This window comes from Elephas maximus, chromosome 22 (genome assembly GCF_024166365.1).
Source record: "Elephas maximus indicus isolate mEleMax1 chromosome 22, mEleMax1 primary haplotype, whole genome shotgun sequence".
Taxonomy (NCBI): domain Eukaryota; kingdom Metazoa; phylum Chordata; class Mammalia; order Proboscidea; family Elephantidae; genus Elephas; species Elephas maximus.
Genome location: NC_064840.1, coordinates 43,654,081 through 43,681,706, shown reverse-complemented (window position 1 = coordinate 43,681,706; position 27,626 = coordinate 43,654,081). Strand labels below are relative to the sequence as shown.

The window sequence follows — 27,626 nt, the reverse complement described above, 5'->3', positions numbered from 1 at the left end:
ATGATGGATTTAACTTTAAAGTCTGTTTTGTTAGAAATTAATATCACCACTCCTGCTCTTTTTTGATTGTTATTTGCTTGATATATTTTTTTTCCATCCTTTGAGTTTTTGTTTGTTTGTGTCTCTAAGTCTAAGGTGTGTCTTTTATAGGCAGCATATAGACGGATCTTGTTTTTTAGTCCGTTCTGCCACTCTCTGTCTCTTTATTGCTGCATTTAGTCCATTTACATTCAGGGTAATTATGGATAGGTACGAATTTAGTGCTATCATTTTGATGTCTTTTTTTGTGTGTTGTTGACAGTTTCTTTTTCCCACTTAATTTTTTGTGCTGAGTAGTTTATATATTGTCTTTTCCTCAGATTCATTGTTTTTGATTGTGTTTCTGCTGTGTCTCTATTTTTTTCTTGTATTTTATTTTGATGAGTATGACAGTTTGTCTTCTTTGTGGTTACCTTATCATTTACGCCTATTTTTCTAAATTTAAACCTAACTTTTATTTCTTTGTATCACCTTGTCTTCCTTTCCATATGAAACATCTATGACTACATTTCTTGGTCCCTCTTTATTGTTTTAGTATTGTCTTCTTGTACATAATAACATTGCTGTTTCCCTGTTTTGAACATTTTTTTAATCTTGAGTTATTTTTGTGATTTCCCTGTCTGGGTTGACATCTGATTGCTCTGTCCAGTGTTCTAGTCTTGGGTTGATACCTGATATTATTGATTTTCTAACCAAAGAACTCCCTTTAGTATTTCTTATAGTTTTGGTTTGGTTTTTATGAATTCTCTAAACTTCTGTTTTTCTGGGAATGTCCTAATTTCACCTTCATATTTGAGAGACAGTTTTGCTGGATATATGATTCTTGGCTGGATTTTTTTTCCATCAATGCTTTATATAAGTCATCCATTGTCTTCTTGCGTGTATGGTTTCTGGTGAGTAGTTCGAGCTTATTCTTATTGACTCTTCTTTGTAGGTGACTTTTCGTTTATCCCTAGCTGCTCTTAAATTGTCTCTTTATCTTTGGTTTTGGCAAGTTTGATTATAATATGTGTTGGTGACTTTTAAAATCTACCTTATGTGGAGTTCAATGAGCATCTTGGATAGATATCTTCTCATCTTTCACGATATCAGGGATGTTTTCTGCCAACAAATCTTCAACACTTCTCTCTGTATTTTCTGTTATCCCTCCCTGTCCTGGTACTCCAAGCACTCATAGGTTATTTGTCTTAATCGAGTCCCACACGGTTCTTAAGGTTACTTTATTTTTTTTAATTCTTTTATCTGATTTTTATTCAAATATATTGGTGCCAAGTGCTTTATCTTCAAGTTCACAAATTTTGCCTTCCACTTACTCAATTCTGCTCCTCTGACTTTCTACTGAGTTGTCTAATTCTGTAATTTTATTGTTAATCTTCTGAATGTTTCATTGCTGTCTATGGGTTTTTCCAGCTTATTAAACTTTTCATTATGTTCCTGAATAATCTTTTTAATTTCTGTGTGTTCCTTGGCTTGGTCTGCTTATTGCCTGATTTTCTTCCTGATGTCTTGAAGGGTTCTGTATGTTAACCTTTTGTATTCGGCATCCAGTAATTCCTGGAATGCACTTTCATCTAGACGATACCTTGATTCTTTGTTCTGAGAGCCTGTTGAGGCGATCATGCTCTGTTTCTTTATGTGACTTGATATTAACTGTCGTCTCTGAGCCATCTATAAGTTATTGTATTAGTTTATTTTATGTTTTCTTACTGTATCGCAGCTTCTCACTTTGTCTTGTTTTGATATGTCCAGATGTGTTGCTTGAGTGAGCTAGCTTGGTTATTTTCACCTTTGGAGCTCTGATGTCCTGTCCTCACATGGCTAGAGCTGTTATCAGGTATATCAGTCTAGAAGTCCATTCACTTTTCTTATATGAATTCAGCTCAGGTTTCCAGGTAGCTGATCAACAAGTGTGTGGTACAGGCTCTGTCCTACAGTCATAGAGGGGCAAGGGTGATTGCTGTAGGTACTGGTATCTGGCTGCAGCAGCAGGTCATCCTCTAAACAAGGCAAAGGGCTCAGAATCGTCCCCCAAATGTCTCTGAACAAAGCGTGTCCCTCTTATCTAGAGCATACAGGTGGGTGGGTCCTGCAGAAGGACCATAGGCACCCAGTGTTTTTGGCTGTAAGGACTGGGAGGCACCAGTTATCTTTGGACCCCTGTCGCGGGTGGCTGGGTGACCTGATTGCAGCCAGCAGTCCTTAGGCCCCTGATGTGGGGTGCTGGAATAGGCGGGCTACAAGGAATGGGAGGAAATTCTCCCATTCCCCTCCATCCCATCCATGGTGGGGTGAGGACCAAGGCACCTGAGGTCTGGCTGTGTGTCCCCAGAGCTCCTGTGCGTGATCAACCTCCATGTGAACTTCTCTAAACTGCACACATTGGGTGACAGGCCCGTCCCGTAGGGGGCCTCAAGGGATGACCTTTCTACTATTATGCTATCTATGAGCTTGTGGCCTGGGGCAGCTGCTTGTACCATGGCCCTGCATCCGAGTGCAGGCCCGCACCAGGGGCCCCAGCCAGTGTGGAAGGCATGGTGAGAGCCACGGGAGGGGCATTTCATGGCTGGTGGGGTGGCACGCTGGAGGACTCAGGCAGACACATCTTCCCCTCCTCCCTGCCAGGTACATGGCCTCTGTGTCTGCTGCCACCACACAGCTGGTGCCAACTGTGAGCGCTGCCAGGATCTGCACCAAGACCACCCACGGCGTGCAGCAGAGCCTGGGCACCCCCATGCCTGCCAGAGTAAATGGGTAGATGAGGGCCCTGTTAATAGGCAAAGTGGTGTCAAACATCAAACACCCACCTCTCCACTGCAGAGCACAAACAGTTGTAGTCTGCTAACAGGGGCCTATTCTCCTGAAATAGGTCCACACAGGTCCATGCAGGGGGGAAAGGTACTCAAAGTCCACCGACTGTTTATGCCTGGACAGGAGCTGCTTTTCTCCTGAGCTCCCCTGGTTAGTGGAGCTGGCAAATTGTCTTTTACCCTAATTGTGAATTTATTCTTTCTCCAAGGCCGGGAAGGTGGCTCTAGATGCTCCAAAGGGCCTATCTCAGCCCCAGGGAAATCAACAGCCGTTGAAGCCGGCTTGGGGGTGGGGGGTGCAGTAAAATATACGGAAGTACTTAGCCTTTGCCGAGAGTGCCGTTCTTCTCCGGTTCCGGAGTTGTGAGTAGGCTGTGTGGCTGGCTGCTTCTCCCTGAGGAACCTGTGGCCCAATGCTAGTTATCAGCCCGCCGCAGCTGCTCCTGGGAATGGTGCCTGAGGGCTCCCGGTGATTCAGGTCCGGTAACTCCTCTCTACTTCCGAACCACCTCTTCCTCCCCCTGCTGCTCAGTTCATTTTCTAAGTTTGCCTTTGATGTTCAGGGCTCCTAGCTTGTCATAAGTATACTCATTTCACTTGTTTTTTCGGGTCTTTGTTGTAAAAAGGCTCGCCGGAAGCGTCTGTCTATTCCTCCATATTGGCCCCACGTCTCTCGTCTGATTTCTTGAGTGCTGTTTCCATGGGTGTTGATTGTAGATCCAATCTTTTCTCCGTTTACCATCATGTTGCTTACTGGTCCAGTTGTGACGATTTTTGTTTTCTTTATGTTGAGTTCTAATCCATACTGAAGGCTGTAGTCTTTGATCTTCATCAGTAAGTGCTTCAAGTCCTCATCACTTTCTGCAAGCAAGGTTGTGTCATCTGCATACCATAGATTGTTAATGAGTGTTCTTCCAATCCTGATGCTGTGTTCTTCTTCATATAGTCCAGCGTCTCAGATTATTTGGTCAACATACAGGCTGAATAAGTATGGTTAAAGGATACAACCCCGATATACACGTCTCCTGACTTTAAACCACGCGGTATCCCCTTGTTCTGCTAGAACAATTGCCTCTTGATCTATCTACAAGTTACTCATGAGCACAATTAAGTGCTCCGGGATTTCCATTCTTTGCGATGTTAATCCCTCATCAACCCATAATGCATAAGACTTCAAACTGAAGTCATCCCAAGGGGGAGGATATGGCCAGAATGGAATGGTCACCACATGTAAGCTGAACTGTTTTCATTTTGAAGATTTCACCTTCAATATAGAGAGGCTTGCTTTTATCAGCAAGATCACAGCACTACCTTGGGGATCTTAATGAAGTCTTCACGTGAGGTAATGATGGGACAAATATTGAGTCCCACCTTCGTTCAAAGTCATATAAAAATAAAACGGATGTTCTTTTTATAATGCACGTGGACAAAATCATTACTTGTTCTAGTTAAGTGGATGAGTGGCTGTGTAAAAGGTTAAGTCTATTGTAACCACAGACTGCAAGAAGATGAATGGGATTCTAAATAAAGCAGGCCTTCACACACTTACGTCACTTTTCAGCCATTATCTACAGTTTCAGTAGTTCTCCTGATTAATGCACAGAGACTAAGGCAAGTCTATCATTTCTGCCCACTGGATGTACCTTTTTAGCTGACTTACTACCTTTGACCATACAGAATTACTGGTGCACTGATTTAAGGCCCGGATCTTCTAAGAAATGAAGCTGTTGGGTAAGAATGCTACACTGGAATTTTTTATCATTACTAAAAGCTGAACCATATTTTCTCATGGGCACTGGTAACAACACCAGTGGTCAATTCCATCATTCCCTGATGATAACGTGCATTTCAGGTACCGATCATGCAACTATGGTCTTTTCACGTTCCTAATTGTAAATGGAACAAAGGTCATTTCTGGTCCATGTGGGATAAGAATATGGTAACACTTGGAAAACAAGCTCTGCTGGTGGTGTTAGTTGCCACTGAGTCAATTCCAACTCATGGTGACTCCATGTACACAGAGTAGATCTGCTCCATAGGGTTTTCAAGGTTGTAACCTTTTGGAAGTAGACTGCCAGGCCTTACTTATGAAAACAAGCTCTTAATAAAGGCTAGTTGTTACTAGAGGAGGTGAAAACAGACTTTCAGTGGCAAAGTCCACCATAAAATATGTTTTATCACACTTAATTTTCTGACATCATTATACTTCTAGCCTGAATTTCATGATGGTAATCACAGGGTTTGGGAGAACCTCAGCTGTTGTAATATTATTTAGAGTATAAATGCCACAAAACATTTCACTTGGCATCCTGGTTCATAAAAGACCTGTCCTTTGGAGTAGGAAAAGAGTAAAACTAAAGCCCATTGCTGTCCAGTTGATTCCGACCCATGGCAACCCTACAGAACCGAGAACTGCCCCATAAGGTTTCCAACAAGCAGCTGGTAGATATGAACAGCTGACCTTTTGGTTAGCAGCTGTATCATTTAACCACTTTGCCACCAGGGCTCTGGGAAAAGAGTAGTCAAATTTAAAATGATTAGCAGGAAATCTGTTGTAATTTATGCTATGCATTAAATAGTTAGTTCTAAAACAAATAAACCAGCTAAAACCCTATACCTGTGTATCAGCACAAATAAGCTCTAAAAGAAAATACTCCATCTGTCCTAGTTGAGGGAGGGATTTAACTGTCAAGGAAATGTGAGGGGATGATCACAGTTAATATGGATGTGTTGTAAAGTAGTGTATTCAGTTAACATAGAATAACCATCAGAACCAGGAAACTGACACTGATGGAATACTGTCATCTAATTAAAGGCCCTACTCAAATTTTACCAACTGTCTCAATGCTCCTTATGACAAACAAATAAAACAAAAACAGAACACCCAGTCCTCACTTATCAACATGGTTAAGTTCCAAAGACCAGGTTATTATGCAAAAATTGGCATTATGAAAAGCGGAGGACTACATCAGATCACAAAATGGAGGATGACTACATCATTACACAACTGCCAAATTACATTATCACATAACTGCCAAACCATAGCACATGCACACCAAGAAAGAGAGCTTACCAGCTCCTCAGAAGACCCCTTGGTCCCCTTCCAGTCACCATGGCCTAACCTCCACGTTCAGGGTAACCACTATAATGGCTTTTAATACCAAAAATTAGCTTTTTGTGCTTTTGAACTATTGTATAACTGAAATCACACCATAGCTGGTCTTTTAGATATGCTTCTTTCAATCAACATTATGTTGGTAAAATTTATCTACATTGTTACATGTAACTGCGGTTCATTCCACTGTGTGAGTATACCACAATTTATTTCCATTGTACTGCTGATGGGCATTTGGGTGTATTTCAGCACTATACCAAGAGTGCTATATACATTTCTGTGTATGTCTTTTAGTGACATGTATGCCTTTTCGTTGTGCACATGCTTTAGGAGGGAAATTGCTGAGGAATAAAATTGTTCAGCCTTAGCAGATACTGCCAGTCTTTTAAGATGGTTGTACCAACTTAACCTTTTTTTTTTAAGTAATAAAAATTGAGTGTTACTACTTTCAACAGCAGAAGAATGGTTAAGTACATTAAGATATGTTCATATGATATGCTCTGAAATATTAAGCAGCAATTAATAATATCAAGCACATAGAAAAATGCACATGACACACCATTTGGTGAAAAACACAAAAACAAAAACTTAGTATACCCTATATGAAATATAAACTATACGCATGGTTTGTCAGTTATGTGAGGGAAGGAGAATTTTCCTATTTTTAAAACTGAAATATTATTTTCATCATTAAAAATTTACATATACAATTGACATAACTGAAAATAACTGTTCGACAATAAATCTGTTAACCAAAAAAGTCCGTCATAGAAATTAGAATAAAATTCCTAATCCAGACAACAGAAATGTGGTAGGGTATGAACTATATAACATATTGGTAATATAATGTGCTAATAGTCAGAAGGACTAATAAATCTTTAAGAATATGACAGAGGGCTGACTTCTGTATTAGAATACTTCATTGCCGTTTTGTATGGGAAGCAAAGGGATATATCAGCTTACCTAGGGATATTTTTTATCTAACGGACTGCTCCCCCTACCCCATCTACTTTAAGTTATCTACATTTCTTTTCTGCTCTGACCCAATAACACTGTTTTCTTACCTCTGCATGAGGAAAAGGCGGTTCTGGGAGATACACTTTAGTCTGTTTGTTGTGACAAAGCCTTTTAAAAACGAGAAACAGATCAGCATGTTACTTAGGACATACTGTGGTATTTGTTGCCACCTAGTGGTAGCAGTGCAAATAACACTAAAGCATTTAAGGGGCCTTGCCAAAAGGCCAGCAGTTCGAATCCACTGGCCACTCCTTGGAAACCCTACAGGGCAGTTCTACTCTGACCTATAGGGTCGCTGTGAGTCAGGATCAATTCGGTGGCAAAGGGTTTGGTTTTTTAAAAAGTATTTAAAGTTTTCCCGCCAGTGAATCTGAGTGAATAAAAGCCTCTCCTACAGAGTATTCAGGACATAGATACCTCGTGAGCCAATTTTTTAAATCTTTAAATTCTTCATTTAACAAACAAACAAAAAACTCCAAACCAGTTGCCACTGAGTTGACCCTCACTCATAGCAACTCCATGTGTGTATGAGTAGAACTGTATTCCATAGGGTTTTCAATGGCTGTGATCTTTCAGAAGTAGATATGGCCAGGTCTTTCTTCTGAGGTGTCTCTTGGTGGAGTCAAACCAGTAATCTTTCAGTTAAGAGCAAATAAACTTATTTTGGAAAAATTTTAAATGTACAGAAATGCTGCAAAGATAGTAGAGACATCCCATACACCCTCTACTCAGTTTCCCCTAATGTTAACATCTTACATAACTGTGGTACACAAAAGTGGTACATTTGTCAAAACTAATAAATTAACATTACCCTACTACCCATTGCTGTCAAGTCGATTCTGACTCATAGTGACCTGACAGAACAGGGTAGAACTGTCCCATAGAGTTTCCAAGGAGCGCCTGGTGGATTCAAACTGCTGTCCTTTTGGTTAGCAGCCACAGCTCTTAACCACTATGCCACCAGGGTTTCCAAAAATTAACATTAGTACATTACTATTAACTATTTATTCAGATTTCATCAGTTTTGCCACAAATATCCTTTTTTCTGTTGGAAGATTCAACCAAGGACACCGCACTGAATTTAGGTCTCTGATCTTTTTAACAAGTTTTTTATTTTCATATATTTATATTTTTAGTCTTTTTTGATATTTATTCTATTGATACTATGCTTAGAAAATCCTATTCCTTACAGATGTGAGATGGATAACCATTTTCTTTTGGTTTTATTATGGTTTCTTTTTTCTTCATTTTTGTCCCTTCTCCCCCACCCCCACAGCCCGCCCCATTAAACTGTTCTACTATCTGGAATTTGTTTTAGTGTATAGTGTGAAAAGAAGCATTAATTTAATCTTATTTTCCCAAATAGTCAAGGAATTGCCTGTCCAGGCACTATGAACTGAGTAATCTTTCCTTTTTCAACTGACTTGTATTAATAGCATATACTAAGCTTTAGTACATACGTACTTGGTTTGTTTCTGGACTATCCAGATCTATCCATTTGTTGGCAAATATAGCACAAATATATTTTAATTACTATTGCCTCATTTATAATTATACTATGTGGTAAAGTAAATTTCTCCCTTAATTACTGTTCTTAGTCGAAGTTTTCTGAGCTATTCTTGCTCATTATTCTTGCATGAGAACTGCAGAATCACTATCAATTTCCAGAACAAATCCTACTGACTCCATAAAACCTATAAATTACAACTTTATATCTTTGTAGTAGTCTTCCCATGCTAAGACATGAGAGGTGTCTCTGTCTTATAAGCTTTTTAAATATCCTTCCCTTAGAATCTTAAACTTAGTGATCCCATAATTATTTCTTCCTACGTTCCCATCTATATTTCTACTTAGTTCAGTCAATAAACATGTGTTAAGTGCCACCAAATGTTAAGTACTGAGGATACAAAGAGGCCTCTCACTTTGAGGCATCTCTAGCATAAAGAAAGAGGCAGATGTGTAAACCTCTTATCACTCCAAAATAATCTGATGGAGACATAGATACATACATACATGCATACATAAATATATATGGTATAAGAATACAGAAAACGGGTGGCTAATTCCATTTGGGGGTTTAAGAATGGCTTCCTGGAAGAAGATGCCCTAAGAATAAATAAGAGTTAGCCAGACAGAAACCCTGTTTGGAGGTGAACTGGAGGGGTTGCTCGGGGGTGGCAGGTAGTGTGGACTGCAGGGATAACATAGGCAAAGACATGGGGGTGGGGGCCTGAAACAGTTGGTTTGTTTAGAGAACTGTCTATAGTTCCTTACTATTAGGGTATAAAATTCAAGGTGGGGAAGGCAGGAGAAGAGGCCAGAGGGATCCTTTCAATAAAGGGGACTCATCGGAGGACTTTAAGCAGGAATTTGACACGATCACAACTGCATTTTGGACAGATCCTTCAGAAATCAATTGGAGGTCATATCGGGGTGGGGTGTGAGACTGAAGGACAAAGTGGAAAGGCCAATGTAGAGATAAGACTCCAGTCTATTCTACCCTGAAGAAATGCAGAGAAGGAATCAATTTGAGAAACAATTCGGAAATAAAATTGGCAGGATTTATTAGTTAGTTGATACAGAAAAGGGAACAATCAAGAATGGTGCCTCAGTGTCTGGCATGGTAGACGGTGGTGACCCCAAACAAAAGAAAGACTACAAAAGGAAGAGTAGGCTTATGTAGCAAGGATGGTTAGTTTACTTTGGTTTTGTCCTTGAGAAGTTTGTTGTGCCTGTGGGATGTACAAGTGAAGAATTTACCAATCCATGGATTTGAGATGCCAGGGCTAGAGTTACAGAATGGGGTGTCCTTAGCATCAAGGTAGTTGAAGCCACAAGAATGGATGGGAAACAGAGTTATAAGAGCAGAGGGTAAAGGATGGAACCCTAAGTAGTACCAGCATTTAAGGGGTAGGCAGAGAGAGGATACTGAAAATTGAGGGAGGGGGAACAGATAAAGAAATAGAAAGAACAAGAGAACATTGATTGGTGTATCTATCTTTCTTCAGTATAATTTACACAAACACATTTTACAGAAAGAAAAGTATTTTCCTTATAGAAGCTCCCAGGATGAACAACTGTTCTGGTTTTAACACTGAAAGTCCTATGTCCCTGGGAACCCCTCAGCCCCAGGGTAAACCAGGACCGCTGGTTACCCCACCTTCACATGTTAAGATTGTCAGCTCTCAACCTTGGCTGCACACTGTGGAATCACCTGGGAAGCTTTAAAAGATACTGATGCCTGGGTCCCACCCGTGGAGACTGATTTAATTGGTCTGAGGGTTGCAGCATAATGGAATTTTGAAAAGCTCACCAGGTAATTCTAGTATGTAGCAATGGTTAAGAAGCATTGTCCTAGAAGGAGAAACAAAGTTTACCACCAATTGGTTGATACTTGTTTCTGTTCCCTATACTCCTGCCAGTTTGCTTTCGTTTCCCACCATATCTTCTAATTTCTCCAGTCTTAGGTAAGAGGCTTCTGAGCTGTTTGCCTTGTCCATACAGGAGTCCTTACAACACTGCAGTGCATGAGCTGAGATACTAGCAGCTCCCTGGTTTCTCTCACTTTGGTTGAAGATTGCATCTTATGTCTTATATTTAAAACCAGTGAAAATCCTACAAACATCTAACAGGCAAGCTCTCTTCCCAATTCATTTTGTTGTTCTCTTCAGCAGTCTTGCTTAAAAAGCACTCTTACTCTCTAAATAAAGAATCTGGTCACTAAAATGGCAACTTGCCAGCTCCTGACTTGAATTAACTTAGTGATTGCTATGTAAATAGGTCAGTTCTGGCCCCCATCCCCGGACCACCACAGCTCACTCTGAGGGTTTTGTTTCCTCTTTGCTGCTCCAGGAATCAACATCCCTACAACCAGGTTGCTGTAGGCATTCAGCCTTAGCGCCAGCCTGCTCTCCTGGGTCTGTTCCCAGCCACTCTGCTTCCACTGCCCAGGCCTTGGCTTCCAGCCTCTGTAGCTCCCAGCCACAAGGATTCTGCTCTGGCCTCTGGATGGCTTTGCTTCTGGTGCCTGCAGAAGCCCCAGCAACTTGCTATCCCAGCATCTGCCCACATTTGCTTGTTTGGATTTGTTTTATTTTTAAAGAACAGAGGGGCAGTATATAATATTATATGTTAAAACAGAACTGATACACAAATTCCTTTTTTTGCTAACTGGAAATTTATCAGAATATTGTGTCCATTTTTGGGTCTACCACACTATGAAAAGGGATTAAACACACTCTGTGTGTCAGAGCCCTTCAAAGTTTGGAAACACCATTCTAGGACACTATTAGGCATACTGTAAAAGTTAAGCTAATCTACTTACACCGGTTTTTTTGACCAGGAAAGTTAGATGCAAATATATGTCTAAATAACACTAAAAAGGTCCACTGACTTCATATGGTTCAATAATTTACCAACCCTAGGTTCAGTCAAATAATTTCCTATTGTAATCAAACTCAATTTTATTAAATATCATGCTATTGAAATTAAAACAAAACAAAACCACCTTTTCTTACCAGATGTGGCATAAGTTTTAGATAACATTGAGTATGGGCTTTAACATTTTTTTTAACTGTTCAAGAGTGTAATTTCATTTTGTAAGATGCAGAGGGCAGCATGTGAGAAGGTAAATACATAACTCTTTTGGTACTGATTTTGAAAGCGTAGGAAAATACAGTCTTTGGCTTTCATTCCTTATTTCTTTATAACTAATCTTCTAAACTCTAGCAACATAACAGTTTTGGCTTTCACTAAGGCAGATCTTCAGACCACAGATACTGCAAAACAACAAAATCGAAGTTTCATAGTGATGTGAGAAAAAGCCAGGGTTATTTTTATTCTTACTGCTGGAGTGTATGAACTCTGAATCAAACAGAATCCCAGAGAAGAACACTGACATACCACTCAGCAAAAATCTGGGAAAACTCGAGCGAACTGTTAGCCACAGGAGAGATGAAGTAAAAAGGGACATTGGAGAGGCCCGCTGAGTCAATGTATTGATACAGGCATTCCAGGAGGTCATAGATCACTCCAGAAGGGTAGCAGGGAACCAACACGTTACCTCCATTCCGGACTGTGAGTGCTAAAAAAATTGAAGCCAGAGAGGAGAAAAAGAAAATATCAAAAGAACAGTTTTATAATGGTAGAATATAATTTTTAAAAATAATACCTCCATTTCTTTCATTTTTCCACTTCTGCTCTTACAATTTACTTTGCATGTATAATACTCACTTCTTTTCAAGCGTATCACCAAAGTGGGGGATCTAGAGGCTGATAATTAGGTAATTTTTCATTTAACGTTTAAGTCCCTGGGAAGCGTATCACCAAAGCGGGGGATCTAGAGGCTGATAATTAGGTAATTTTTCATTTAACGTTTAAGTCCCTGGGAATAGGGTGTACAATTAAGAGTTTGGGTTTTAAAGATTACCGACGGCAGCTGAGCCTGAGGACAGACCCTCCAAGTTCCTTCTTTTTTTTTGTCTCCTGCTTAAAAATGTGCTGCACTTGTCTCTGCTCAGGCTCTGACCAATGATAAACAACCGATAGGGAAATAGGCTCTTACTGAGAGCATTTTCTTTTATTAATGTTTTGTCTCTGAGAAAATCCTCCAAACATTACATCTTAAAATAATTATCAAATAAAGAATTGCAACTTATGAGTTATAATCATATCAAGAGTTATATAACTGGCTAAAAAAAAAAATCAAGTTCTTATTCAAATTTGTCTTCTGTTTGGTTTCTAAAATGAATTGATACAAGCATCTTTTGGGTACAGAGCTTGAAGTCTTTGATCCTTCTTATTTACCTAGATGCATAACTTGAGTACTGGTTGACTTCCTACCACTAGAGCATGGTACAGTGACAAAACAAAATCAGTGGCCAGGAGTCAAGAGGCCTGGGCTCTAGTCCTGGCTTTGTCACAAGCTATAGAGCCTCAGGGAAACCACTACACCTTTGCTGGGCCTCAGTTTTCTCATCAGTTAAAACAGTGGAATGAACTAGATGAGTGATTGTCAAGCTTTTCACTGTGCTTAAAAATTGCCAGGGAACTTGTTGAAAATGCAACATTTTCTTCCCCATTCCCTGAGAGTCTTACCTACTAGTTCTGTGACAGGGTGCTCACAATTGAATTTTCAGATCTCTACCCTTGATCCTGAGGCAGGTGGTATGTTCAAAGAGCCCATTTTGAGAAACAGTGAATTAGATGTGAGGTTCTTTTCAGACCTGATGTTCTTTGAGTCTCTGATTCTAGATTATAAACCAACCAACCAGTGACTCTACTTGAGGCTACTCTAGTAATTTTTCCAAGGTGAGAGTAAATTACGTTTGCTTAATGTCAGCAAAGAACAAAAACAGACAATGGTCAGCAAGGCTAAGTGAAATTTCAAAGGACAATGCCTTTCATACAAATATGAGAAGATAGCCATTTCTTTTCCCTAGAAGAGATGTAATATCACTTAAAGCTGTTGGGGTGAATCGGCTGAGCTCATTACCTCCTCTATTCCTTTTCTAAAAGAAAGGCAGAATTTCCAGATTTTATTGGCAGTTCTAGCCAAAGAAAATATATTTCTTCCAGGTAGCAAACACTTCAGAAGTGTATCAATCTAGTCCTCCCCAAAAGAAGAAAAAATAATGGCTACCAAATATTAGTGGGGGAAAAATACACCTGTTCAGTGTGTCACTGTTGTGAATTTAAGGTATAAAGTTCTTTTCTTGCTATTATTTGCAAAGCTAAGATACGTCTTTGACAACTACCACCCTCAGAGCACACCTACACCCCACCAAAAAACAAGCAGATTAAAAAAAATTCTCTACATAAACCAAGCGGGAAAATGTTGTGTATTTGTTGTATAAAGTGGTAAAAATTCCACTTTGCCGTTATAACAACCAGTCTTACTGCACCTTCAGATTTAAGTTGCTTAAGATCTGCTTTTGTTGACAACAGCATGCTTTGAAGGATGGACAGAAACAGTGGTCGTCAATGGGAAAAAAGCGGCCTTTAAAAAGGGCACCAAAGGGTGTGAATATGAAGGGAAGAGGCCAAAAGGTATCTAAAAATAAATTTAAAAAGTATCATCTGATTTGAGATCTGACATGGATACACACCTAGGTTGCTACAGAACTCTCCTACCATGCCGTCTGGGTTTGCAGTTGGAATCTGGGTGAGCCCCGTCAGAAGGAGAACATCACTGTTTTTGAGAGAAGCCTGGTCCATGGGCTGAAAAAACAGAGAACTAAGGTTAGTGTAATTTAAAAAAGAACAAGTCATTTAAAAATAGTAAAGATAAAAAGAAAATATAGAGTACTCTTTCCTTCTGTGTCCAACCCATCAAGTCCTCTTACTTCCTCTAGTGAACAGTGTACTACTGAACAGTCACTGTCTAAGGAGGCTGAGATCTGACTAGGAAGAGGCACCAGGGAACTCTATGGGGTGATCAAATTCACAGAATTGTACATTTAAGATCTCTGTGTTTCACTGTATATAAATTTTACTTTAATAAAAAAAAGCATATTATATTTCTAGAACACTCAGGTCTTCTCAAAATGTGATCCCACATGATAGCAGTGGTTCTCAAGCTTGTACCAACTATACCAGAATCACCTGGAGGGTCTGGTAAAATACCCATCACTGGATCTCATCCCCAGAGTTTCTGATTCAGTGTATCTGGGAAGGGGCTTGAGAATTTGCATTTCTAACAAGTTCCCAGGAGATGCTCATGTTGCTGGTCTAGGAACTGTTGTATTATATAATTTGATTCTCAAAACAACTCTGTGAAGTATGTGAAATAAATGTATCTTATGAGAATATGGAAATTGAGACTCAAGGAGTTTAGGTGATTTACTTTAATTCTTAGTAGCAGTGTAGCCAGACCACTGGCTTAGGAATTAGAAAATGTAAACCTAGTTCAAATTTCATTACAGCCATGTGACCTCAGCCAAGTCTCAGAGCTGAGTTTCCTTAAAATAGGGGTATCTCTTCATCTATCTCATCTTCATGATTTCTGTTCTTATGAATTATAAAGTCCTATGATATACTATTAGGAAGCCCTGGTGGCATAGTGGTTAAGGGCTATGGCTGCTAACCAAGAGGTTGGCGGTTCAAATCCGCCAGGCGCTCCTTGGAAACGCTATCGGGAGGTTCTACTCTGTCCTATGAGTTGGAATCAACTTGACAGCAGTGGGTTATGATATACTATTACTTGATCCTTAGAATGTTGTGTTTTTATTTTTACCTAGCACAATTTGAATTTAACATTGTTCTCAGAGCATTTCAAAAAAATACTAACCACCTTTTCTGAAATAAATCAGGATTTGAATTGGAAACAAAATGAAGGCCCATAGATTGAAATGTTGGGGAGCTCATACATGTTTTCATCTGGTAACACATGTCTTGCTCACCTCCATTTTCAAGACTCACTGGAAGATTTGAAAAAAGAACAGAAACACAGCTTACTAAGAAAGAAGCCTTATCCCTATTTTCTCTGTTCCACTCAGATTCCCTAATAAAGATATAAAATTATAAACAGTAGCACAGTAAAGTCTCACCCTCTGGATTGTTATTTCTGAGTATATGTGCATTTCAATGTATTTTGCTTTAGCATTTTATATAAGCATGGACAAATGAGTTTCATTATTTTTAAAGTAACATATGTCATATGTTATAAGCTGCTTTGTTCCCTAAAAAATATATTTTTTAATATAAAAACCCGAAAGCCCAAAGCCTTTGAGTTGATTCCGACTCATCGCAACCCTAAAAGAAAAGAGTACAACTTCCCCATAGGGTTTCCAAGGAGTGCCTGGTGGATTCAAACCAGTGACCTCTTGTTAGCAGTCGTACCTCTTAACCACTACGCCACGAGGGTTTCCCTTTTTTAATACAGACACAGAAAATGTTATGAAGAGATAACTATAATTAAATAGTTTCTAATTTCTATTTGCACAGAAACACACCAAGAAGAGCTTTTTCTCAGCTTGGGCAGAACTGATCTATCTATTTGTACTTCCCGACAAACATACATGTATGCATTGTTTCCAGAGATGGCAGGAAGGGAAGTGAAGTATAGTGGTTTGGCAGCAGCTGAGTAACGAGCCTGGGGATTTTCAGTGTGTGAATGCATCAACCTGAAGGAAAGGGGAATGGTGACAAAAGAAAAGGGACCAAGCTCCACTGGGTAGCATATTTGGCTTAAAATGCCAACAATTTTATATGGATCTTCTTAGGACCGGCTAATAATAAAGATCCACAGGGTTGACGGTAGGGTGTAAGGGGTCTTCAGAGGCTCTAGGAACTCCCCGAAATGGTCCATACAATTTTGCATGTGCATATGTACATTTTCCCATAGATTTGATCAGGATATCATATGGGAGCATGCCCCCAAAGAGGTTAAGAACCACTCACTTAGATGAAAACATACAATGGGGAGCAAACTCTGGCCCTGAAAAGTATTACACCCGAACCTCGGTCATTTACATTGCCTTCCTTTGAGAATTAAATGTCCATAAACAAACAAAAAAGGCAGTACTACAGCATGGTTAACACTTAGTTGGAATATTTATAAGAGACACCATGATCAAGTCATCTAGTCTTTTGTAACTTCAACCGTATAACTGAGACAGTCCTCACCGATTGTCAACGCTACTGCAAAGCTGCAGGCTTAAAAGGCTTTTTAGTGACACTCTCCAAACCAAGCTGACACCTCAGAAGTCTCCATTTCACCACTAAAGGGCAAATGCATATATTACTAGTGTCAGTGGCCACTCACCGAGTGCTTCAAGTGGGAACATTTTGTTTGAACACACAAAAATCAACTAAAAAAACCATATAAAGTTGACAATCATCATCAAGTTTGTGGGATAAAGTTTTGAAAAACTCTAAGCCCAAGAATACTGTGGCCACTGTGTTGTCCCTCTGATGGTTAACTTTTATTAAATACTCTGCAAAGGGCATAAGAAATAGAAGACCCAGTTCCTAGGCCCCAGAAGCTTACAATGTAGTTGAGAAGAAAAGATAGATGTATTTAAAAAAAAAAAAAAAGAACTTTTTAAAAAGCCATAGATAATATAATGTAAATTTTAAGTATTCATACTGAGAATATAAGTGCCAAGAGGAATGCAGGTTAGAGAGCTATGCCTGGTTAGGTGAGGTCAATACATAAGGATTTTTGGCATATGAAGTTTTGGTTCTAGTTTCTTTTTTTTTCTTTCTTTGTCTAAGGAACTTAAGACTCAATTTAAGATAGCTGAGAATACCAGAAAGATATTGACCTGTGTTTTATTGACTATGCAAAGGCATTCAACTGTGTGGATCATGACAAATTATGGATAACATTGTGAAGAATGGGAATTCTAGAACACTTAATTGTGCTCATGTGGAACCTGTACACAGACCAAGAGGCAGTCATTCGAACAGAACAAGAGGACACTGCATGGTTTAAAGTCAGGAAAGGTGTGCTTCAGTGCTGTATCCTTTCACCACACTTATTCAATCTGCATACTGAGCAAATAATCCTAGCAGCTGGACTATATGAAGAAGAACGTGGCATCAGGGCTGGAGGAAGACTTATTAACAACCTGCGATATACAGATGACACAACCTTGCTTGCTGAAAGTGAAGAGGACTTGAAGCACTTACTGACGAAGGATCAAAGACTACAGCCTTCAGTATGGGTTACACCTTAACATAAAGAAAACAAAAATCCTGACAACTGGACCAATAAGCAACATTATGATAAACAGAGAAAAGACGGAAGTTGTCATGGATTTTATTTTACTTGGATCCACAATCAACGCCCATGGAAGCAGTGGTCAGGAAATCAAAGGGCGTGTTGCATTGAGCAAATCTGCAGCAAAAGACCTCTTCAAAGCGTTAACAAGCAAAGATGTCACTTTGAGGACTAAGGTGTGCCTGATTCAAGCCATGGTATTTTCAGTCACCTCGTACGCATGTGAAAGCTGGACAATGAATAAGGAACACCAAAGAAGAATTGATGCCTTTGAATTATGGTGTTGGCGAAGGATACTGAATACCATGGACTGCCAAAAGAATGAACAAACTTGTGTTGGAAGAAGTACAGCCAGAGGTGAGGATGGTCTGACTTCATCTCACATACTTTGGACATGTTATTAGGAGGGATCAGTCCCTTGAGAAAGACATCATGCTTGGTAAAACAGAGCGTCAGGGAAAAAGTGGAGGACCCTCAACAAGACAGACTGACACAGTGGCTGCAACAATGGGCTCAAACATAGCAATGATTGTGAGGATGGCACAGGACTGGGCAGTGTTTTGTTCTGTTGTACACGGAGTTGTTATGAGTTGGAATGAGCTCAATGGCACCAAACAACAACAACAGGTATCACCACCTTTAGAAAAAGCCTCCATGATACCACTCCCCACATACACCAAGATGTCCCTCCTAAAAGTGCCCCCAGTATCTAATGCTTTCTATCCCAGCACTAATCACACTGAATTGTAATTGCCTATTTCTCTCTCTGTTTGTTGAAGATCAAATACCACAGCCTTCAGTATGGATTGCACCTCAATATAAAGAAACAAAAATCCTCACAGCTGGACCACTAGCAACATCAAGACAAATGGACAAAAGATTGAAGTTGTCAAGGATTTCATTTTACTTGGATCCACAATCAACAGCCATGGAAGCAGCAGTCAAGAAATCAAAAGACACATTGCATTGGGTAAGTCTGCTGCAAAGGACCTTTTAAAGTGTTGGAGAGCAAAGATGTCACCTTGAAGACTAAGGTGCACCTGACCCAAGCCATGGTATTTTCAATTGCATCATATGCATGTGAAGCTGGACAATGAATAAGGAAGACTGAAGAAGAACTGATGCCTTTGAATTGTGGTGTTGGCGAAGAATATTGAATATACCACCGACTACCAAAAGAACGAACAAATCTGTCTTAGAAGAAGTACAACCAGAATGCTCCTTAGAAGCAAGGATGGCGAGACTGCGTCTTCCATACTTTGGACATGTTGTCAGGAGGGATCAGTCTCTGGAGAAGGACATCATGCTTGGCAGTGTACAGGGTCAGCGGAAAAGAGGAAGACCCTCGATGAGGTGGATTGACACGGTGGCTGCAACCATGAGCTCAAGCATAACAATGATTGTAAGGATGGCTTAGGACTGGGCATTGTTTCGTTCTGTTGTGCATAGGGTCGCTATGAGTCCGAACTGACTCAACGGCACCTAACAACAACAACATCTATCTCTCTGTTTCCTCCACAGGTCTATGAAGCTCCCTGAAGGCAAGAACTTTGTATCCTTATTGCCTAGCAAAGTGCCTGGTACACAGCAAATACTAAATAATTATTTGTTGAATAAATGAATGCATGAAGAGAACACAGTCCGATTGGAAACATGAGCACATTCCACACTGGGAATCTGTACACTGGAAGTCAGGAAGGAAGGAATAAGTACGTTGAATGTGGGAGGAGGGAGAGGCAGGGAAAGGACACCTGCAGATGCCAAATGAATTTACTTGGCTAAAAAGGAGTCTACTCTGGGGCTGAGAAAAGAGATTAGTAAAGAGAGATGGTATAACTGGTAAAGGGCCAAAAGGGTCAGGGTCATGCAGACTGACAGAGTGGGCAACACGAAAACAATGACCTGAAGCAGGGAATGATATTTTGGTAACAATAATAACAGTAGATAGCTGAAGAAGGGGAATTAGGCCAGATAGAAGGATGGCCTCTGTATCAGCCTAGGGATAAAGGAAAAAAAAAAAAAAAACAACATATATATATACGTAATTTCACGGCAGTTGAGGAGATGAATGAAGTACATCTACATTACACCCTGTTGCTGTGTGCCATCAAGTTAATTCTAACTCATAGCAATTCTATAGGACAGAGTAGAACTGCCCCATAGGGTTTCTTAGGCTTTAATCTTTATGGGAGTGGATTGCCAGGTCTTTTCTCCCTCAAAGCCACTGGTGGGTTCAAACCACTGACCTTTCAGTTAGCAGCTGAATGCATAACCACTGCAGCACCAACAGACATCTGGGAATGAAATGAATATATAGGACAATGGAGAAAGCAAGGCTGTAAGGTGACTCAAAAATCTGAAGTCATCGACGTAGTCAAAGGGAAATTTGGAAGATGCAATGATTTAAAAGACTAAGGAGGGCTGCAATAATAAGCCCAGTGATGGAAAGTTACAAGTGTTCTGGGAGTAGCTAAATGGACTTATTGTGAGAATAAAAGATGAAACAATATAGCAAGGAAGTTTGGGGGGTACCTTGACAGCAGTAGTTAATAGAAATATCAGTTTTTAAAGAGTGAGAAAAGAGTGGCAGGTCAAGCGCTATAGTTTGAGGGACACTAAAAGGTAAGTGGGAAAAGGAACAAATAAAAGAAGTATATAATATAGTAAAAAGTTTCCCTATCTGTAAAAATGATGAGGCTGGTAAAAGTAACATTAAGATTAACCCTATAATATGGCAAAACATCAAGTAGAATAATAAGGAGGAAACCAAGAAAGTATTGCTCAGAAACCTAGATTAAAAAGAATTTTAACAAGAGATTGATCAACAGTGTCAGATGCAGCTGAAGGATGCCTTGAAAAATAGTTAGAAATTAACGATTAATAGTTAAAAGTTAAGTTTGGCCAGAAGCTTATGATTTTTGAAAAAGAGATGGTGATTTCACTAAGAGTGAAATATGAAATCAGACCCATGACAGATAAAACAGGAAGAAAGCAAAGGAATACAAGAATGAGTTGAACAAGGTGTACAGAAAGAATCTCAACACTACCATGAAAAAGAAAGAAAACACAGTAGTAGTCAGGAGACAAAGCAGAGTCATCTGAAGGCCATTTTCTGTAACAAAAACCCTCAAATTTGCTTAAAGGCAGAAAAGAAGGAATGAGTGAAGAATTTAACGACTAAATGACCTGTAATTCTTTGATGAGAAAAAGGAAGAAATAAATTTGGAATTACGAAGCACATAATGATATCAGCCTTCAAAGACCAAGTCAAACTCCACTCCTCTATGAGGTCTTCTCTAACCCCAGCTGGATATGACCACGACCTGAATCCTGCAGCACCTCAGGGATTTCTAATCTTAAGGTCCTGATCAACTGCAACTTGTAGAAAAGGTCTGTACATACACCCCTTCTTGCCCTATTATAACTTCCGTAAAGGTAATGGTCACCCATTCATGTTTCCTTAACCATCTAGCTAGCCCTGTTGTTCAAAGTAGGAGTTCAGTAAATATTACTACTAATTGAGGGAATAGATTAAAGAATGAGCAAATCAGTGTTGTTGTTGTTGTTAGGTGCTGTCGAGTCAGTTCGGACTCATAGCGACCCTATGCACAACAGAAGGAATCACTGCCCGGTCCTGCGCCATCCTTACAATTGTTCTTATGCCTGAGTTCATTGTTGCAGTCACTGTGTCAATCCACGTCGATGAGGGTCCTCCTCTTTTCCGCTGACCCCGTACTCTGCCAAGCATGATGTCCTTCTCCAGAGACTGATCCCTCCTGACAACATGTCCAAAGTATGGAAGACGCAGTCTCGCCATCTTTGCTTCTGAGGAGCATTCTGGTTGTACTTCTTCTAAGACAGATTTGTTCATTCTTTTGGCAGTCCATGGTGTATTCAATATTCTTCGCCAACACAATTTGAAGGTGTCAATTCTTCTTCGGTCTTCCTTATTCATTGTCCAGCTTCCATATGCATATGATGCAATTGAAAATACCATGGCTTGGGTCAGGTGCACCTTAGTCTTCAAGGTGAGCAAATCGGTAGCATACAATACCTGTGAGAGAAGGATATTTCTGAGGAGAGAAGCTATATAGCCAGTTGAGACAAAACGGCAAGTGTAGAAAGACACAGGCAAGAGTCCAGAAAGCTGCCCAGACTCTCCTGCCTTGCTTCACGGGTACCTACTTACTGGGCCCAGTTCTCCAAACTGATCATGAACCATTTGAATCACAGCTTCCCCCACAGCCCTTACCCAATATATTAAATTTAATGTTTACCACAGAGCATCCAGATGAGAGCAAAGCATTGTACAAGCAACAACAAAACATTCAGGGAAATTTGGGGGTTGGAGGGTGGGAAAAAAATGTAAAGAGAATTGATATTTAATACTGCCCTGGTTTTTAAGACCTCAGGAAAACAAAGCAATATGAGCATCCCCCCCATCCTCCAAAGGGTAAGGATCAAGAATGGGATGCAGAGAAAATACACCATGCTAGAAGGCTTTCCTTTAGCAAAAATACACAGTCCTGGACCCAAAAGCCTACTTGAGAATCTAACGAGAATGAGTCATACATATAAATGTATGAACACACACACATCCAGTTAAAAAAAATCAGTTGCCATCTAGAGTAAGAGTAGAGCTGTGCCCCACTGGGTCTCCAATGGCTGATTTTTTCCGAAGTAGGTCACCAGGCCATTCTGGATGAATGTGCATGGCCAGCCTTTGGGTACCAGCCAAGAGCATCAACCATATGCACCACACAGAGACACACACACATGCATACACCTACACAAAATTTTACATTTATTTTCTCAGGACATGAGTTTATAGAGTGCTCAGAAACTCACTACTTTTTATCAGGTTAAGAAGGTTCCCTTCTATTCCTAATTGTCTGGGTTTCAAAAAAATCAGACATAGATGTTGTATCTTATCAGATGGTTTTTTTGAGTCTGTGAGATGATACGTGATTTCCTTCCTTTAGACCATTCATGTAGTGAATTGCTATGTTAGCTTTTGTCACATTTAACTATCCTGTATTTCTGAGATAAATCTGACTGAATCACAATTTATTCTTTAAAAAATATTCTCCTGGGATCAGTTGGTCTTTTAAGTTTATAATCGGTATTCATAAGTGAAAAATGGGCTCATGAGTTTTTTCCTTGTATTATCTTCAACGTATTAGTCTCATAAAATGATATGGGCACCTTTCCTCCTTTTGTAATGTTGAAAATATACAAGATAGAGATTATCTGTTTCATGGAAGACTGGTCAGTCACCCATAAAACTGAAGGTTAGGAATACAGGGAAATTTCGGCTTAGTTACTGTGGACATGTTATCAGGAAAGACCAATTGCTAGAAAAGGACATCATGTTTGGTAAAGTAGGGTCAGTGAAATGAGGGAAACCCTCAATGAGACAGTTTGACACAATAGCTGAAACAATGGACTCAAACATGCCAATGATCAGGAAGATGGCACAGGACCAAACAATGTGATGGGGCAGATCTGACTCAACAACAACAGTTTAATTAAATGTCCCATTTTCTCTCAAACTTATTATATCATCATACCTACCCCCTTCTTCTGAAACAAATGACCCCCCTGCCAACTTTTTTGTCAACTCTATCAGTGTCATTATACCATTCTCAATGTCACTCAGGCATGAAATCCTCTACTTGTATTTTTCTTTCCCTGAAGACAGTGGGTATTCAATAAATGTTTGTCGAGTTTAAAATGTCTCAATGTTTTCTTAAACTTGTCTCTCCATTACTACTGCCTCAACCTTAATCCAAAGCTTCATTCCCCTGAGTTTATCAGATCACTATGAAAACCAGGCCAAACCCAGTACCGTCGAGTCGATTCTGACTCATAGCAACCCTACAGGACAGAGTAGAACTGCCCCATAGAGTTTCCAAGGAGCGCCTGGTGGATTCGAACTGCCAACCCTTTGGTTAGCAGCCGTAACACTTAAGCACTACGCCACCAAGGTTTCCTAGATAACTACAGTAGCCTGCTATATTCTTCAGGGAAGGGCAAATACAAGTTGCTATATATTTGCTAATCTCTTGGACATGGCTACTAACTGTATGACTCTGCAATCCCAATGGCCTTCTCTGCTCTTCAAACATGACAAGCTTGTTTTTGCTTGAGGGGCCATTCATCTGCTATTCTCTGTAATGCTCTGCCCTCACATCTTCACGTAACTCAAGTAGGCCAAGGGTCAGCGAATTTTTTTCTATGAAGAGCTACTCTGCCGTTGTAGTGAGAAAGCACACATAAACAATTTATAAATAAAGGGATGTGGCTGTATTCTAACAAAATGTTATTTACAAAAACAGGTGGCAGGCCAAATTGGCCCACGGGCTATAGTTTTCTTATCCCTGCTAATTACACAGAATCCAATTATTTGGGTAAAGAATAATCTTTTTTTTTAGAGAAAACGGGTTGCCAGCTAGAAATTAATTACTTAGGTATGATGCTCATTACTTTTGAGACCTTATTTTCCCTTTAAATTTATGAACCTTGTAAGAATAATTTACTGGAAATTACATCAATAGTACTGTCAAGGCTTTTATCTAAGCAGAACAAATTAGAAGAGTTGGCAGTCAAGTAATCTGTGTTTTATGGAAGAATATATCAGGAATGACAGAAGTTGCCAATAAAAAAGTATGATTCAATGAAGCAGATTAAGATGGCACAGATGGGGTTTTGATTTCAATAAGTGGGAAGGGTCCAGAATTCTGATAGCTATGAGTCGACTCGATGGCAGTGGGTTTTTATAGGGAAAAAAGAGCAGCTTGTCCCTTCTATATCTTGAGATGATACTTGATTATAAAAGGTTTGAAAAACAATGCAGAGAGGCAGCTCAGAAGCATTCTATTGTTCTAGACTTACAGCAGTCATTCTTTTTCCCATATTAAAATGAGATATGGGCCCAAGTTACCTATATATCCATCTATCACCTAATTATCTAATCTTGGCTGCCCCTCCATATTTCATATGAGCTGCCCCCTCCATGTTTCATATGAGCATGGAAAGAATCAGAATTTATGAAATGAACAAGTTCTTTACAAATCCTAAAAGAGAAGAACTATTACATTCATAACAGTGTTTGTGTGCTTAGTTTCTTATTAAATATGGCCATTTAATGAATGATGAACTTAAAACTTTCCAAAACTTCTCTCTACATATTAAAATAAAATCCAAATTCCTAATCATGGCCTACAAAGTCCTGTATATTTGCTAATCTCTTGGACTTGACTACTGACTGTAGTATTCTGTAATCACAATGGCCTTCTCTGCTCTTTAAGTACAAGCTTGTTCTTGCTTGAGGGGCCATTCATCTTCTATTCTCTGTAATGCTCTGCCCTCACATCCTCACATAACTCAGTTCTTCAGGTGTCAGTTCAAATGAAATCTCCTCAGAGGCTTCCCTGACCATCCATAAACTAGTCTCCATCACTTTCTAAATAACCCTGCTCTGTTGTTTTTCAGTACTTTTATCAAAATCTGAAATTACCTTGCTCATTTATTTTCCACACACCACCCTCTCTCCATACATACATGAGCAGGGACCTTGTCTGTTGGTCACCACTGAATCTCTCACACCTACACATACAGTAGGCTCTTGCCATACCTGTTGCTGTTGAGCCAATTCTGACTCATGGCGACACTACAGGACACAGCAGAACTGCCCCATAGGGTTTCCAAGGAGTGGCTGGTAGATTCGAATTGCTGACTTTTTTGGTTAGCAGCTGAGTTCTTAATCACTGCATCACTAAGGGTCCAGCAGGCACTTAGTAAATATTAAATAATAAGTATCTGCTGAGTAAACAAGTGGCTATCTTTGTTCCATATTAGGCTGTGCTCTTTGGAAGGGCTGAAAAATCTTAGAATTCTAGAGGTGGCCATAAAGACAACAGAACTCTTACAGAACACCTTGTAATCCTAACTGCTGGAACATGAATAGCCTAATTTTCATAAAGAGTATTTGTAGAAACAAAAATTAGGAAGATTTAAATACAGCTGATGGTACTCCAGATACATTCAGATTTTGGGTTAAATAACAAAAAGCTGAGCTGTTAAAAGAGCATTTATAATTACCTGGGGGTGTGTGGTAAGCAAGGATGATCCAGAGACGTAAGATACTTTCTCATAATGCGACTGGATAACCCAGTTGGAACTTCCAAGGGCATAGCCAGAGCTTAGAGGAGTCACCTGGACAGCACCAAAAAGCTCCTAAAAAAGAGCCGGTTTCAAATGGTCAACTTTGTTTAATGTAATCAGGTTATTTTATTCATTATTAATGCACTGATGAAAAGATTACATGAAGATCTGTTTGCACTGGTAAGAATTAAATTTGTGTACAGGAGAGTTTAAAATGAATGTAAACAGCACTAAACATTTTCTTTGAACAATTTGTACTTACAGATTCTTTTCGTAAACTAAAAAAATAGTGTTGTGGGGGAAGAAAAAGAACCATGGCAAGAAGGTGTGATGAGCTTTGAGTAATGTAGTCATACCAGACACATTTGCAGGAAAAAACAACAAAAACATCTTTCTCAGTTTAGAATGAGAAATTATTAAAAGTAAATCAAACAGAAAGATAATGACCTTGTGGCAGACAAAGAAAGCAATCCTCTAGTTTTTACTCATCTACACTCAGAGTGTAAGCCCATTCACGTGCTCAGGACTAACTCATTAAAAACACACATGATATGTTAACAAATAGACCAAAGAGACAAATACTTTGGTTGTCCTTTTTCACTTCAGGCTAGGTGTTAGGTTCTTGGTCTTTCTGTGCTGAGTGGTTCTGGGCACAAGTTAACAGAAATGGGAAGCCTTATCATTTACGTACTTGCCAGATTGTTTCATGAGGTTTTTATGCTCTCCATTTCCTATTTCACTTGTCCAAAATCTGTGAAGTAGCATCTGCTATTCTAATGTGAATAGGATGAGATGTTTTTCTCCTGAGTCATTATATGCTAGTTGGTGATAAGGAATGTGAGGGTTAGGAAAGAGCAACAATAAAAATTTTTTTGAGTCTAGCCCTGTCTTTTTTGTCTTGTATCAGTACAAGATCCTCAGGAGTGAATGGCTTAAAAAAGTGACACTACAGGACCCTTCCAACAAGCAACAATATGAATTTAAAGCATTCCTGAATCACTTAAGATGATGTTAACACTCACAATTTTCTGGGAATATCCCACCAGCTGGATTTTACTAAGGGCCGAATTCACTTCTTGCATTGAATAGCATCTTCTCCAGGTTGATACTTCCACTGCATCCTTAAGGGGAGAAGGCAGCAGCCTGAGAAAGCATCATAATGTCAATTACTGGGTGAACATTCCTTACTTTATGGAGTGTTTCTTTCCACGAATTTGTATATTCCATCTAAATCATCTAATTTATTGGCATATATTTGTTCATAGTATTCTTTTATAATCTTTTTTACTTCCTTAAGGTCAGGAATTGACAGAATACCAATGGATATGTTTCAACAAACGGATGCAGCACTGGAAGTGCTTGTCTATGCCAAGAAATTTGGAGGACAGCTACCTGGCCAACCAACTGGAAGAGATCCATATTTGTACCCACTTCAAAGAAAGGTGATCTAACAGAATGTGGCAATTATCAAACAATATCATTTATACCACATACAAGTAAAATTTTGCTAAAGATCATTCAAAAACAGTTGCAGCTGTACATTGACAGGGAACTGCCAAAAATTCAAGCCATATTCAGGAGAGGACGTGGAAAAAGGGATATCATGGGTGATGTTAGATGGATCATGACTGAAAGCAGACAATACCACAAAGATGTTTACCTGTGTTTTATAGATTATGCAAAGGCATTTGACTATGTGGATCATAAAAAATTCTGGATAACATTTTGAAGAAGAATGAGAATTCCAGAACACTTAATT

The 27,626-nt window shown here is 39.5% G+C and overlaps 1 protein-coding gene and 1 long non-coding RNA gene across 3 annotated transcripts in view; one reads left to right on the top strand and one right to left on the bottom strand.

Moving 5' to 3' along the window:
- Positions 1 to 27,626, bottom strand: part of INTS9 (integrator complex subunit 9) — a 153,932-nt gene that overhangs the window by 35,191 nt on the left and 91,115 nt on the right. For both annotated transcript variants that reach the window (XM_049865687.1, XM_049865688.1), the window contains 5 exons: positions 26,890 to 27,010; positions 25,805 to 25,939; positions 14,085 to 14,196; positions 11,881 to 12,061; positions 7,026 to 7,086 (listed from right to left, as the gene is read on the bottom strand). In XM_049865687.1, the coding sequence (XP_049721644.1) occupies positions 7,026 to 7,086; positions 11,881 to 12,061; positions 14,085 to 14,196; positions 25,805 to 25,939; positions 26,890 to 27,010 (610 nt within the window). The remainder of the gene's footprint in view (positions 1 to 7,025; positions 7,087 to 11,880; positions 12,062 to 14,084; positions 14,197 to 25,804; positions 25,940 to 26,889; positions 27,011 to 27,626) is intronic.
- Positions 18,484 to 20,888, top strand: LOC126065572 (uncharacterized). The gene is made up of 3 exons (XR_007514873.1): positions 18,484 to 18,671; positions 19,223 to 19,410; positions 20,845 to 20,888. It is a non-coding gene; the product is annotated as an uncharacterized LOC126065572 (long non-coding RNA).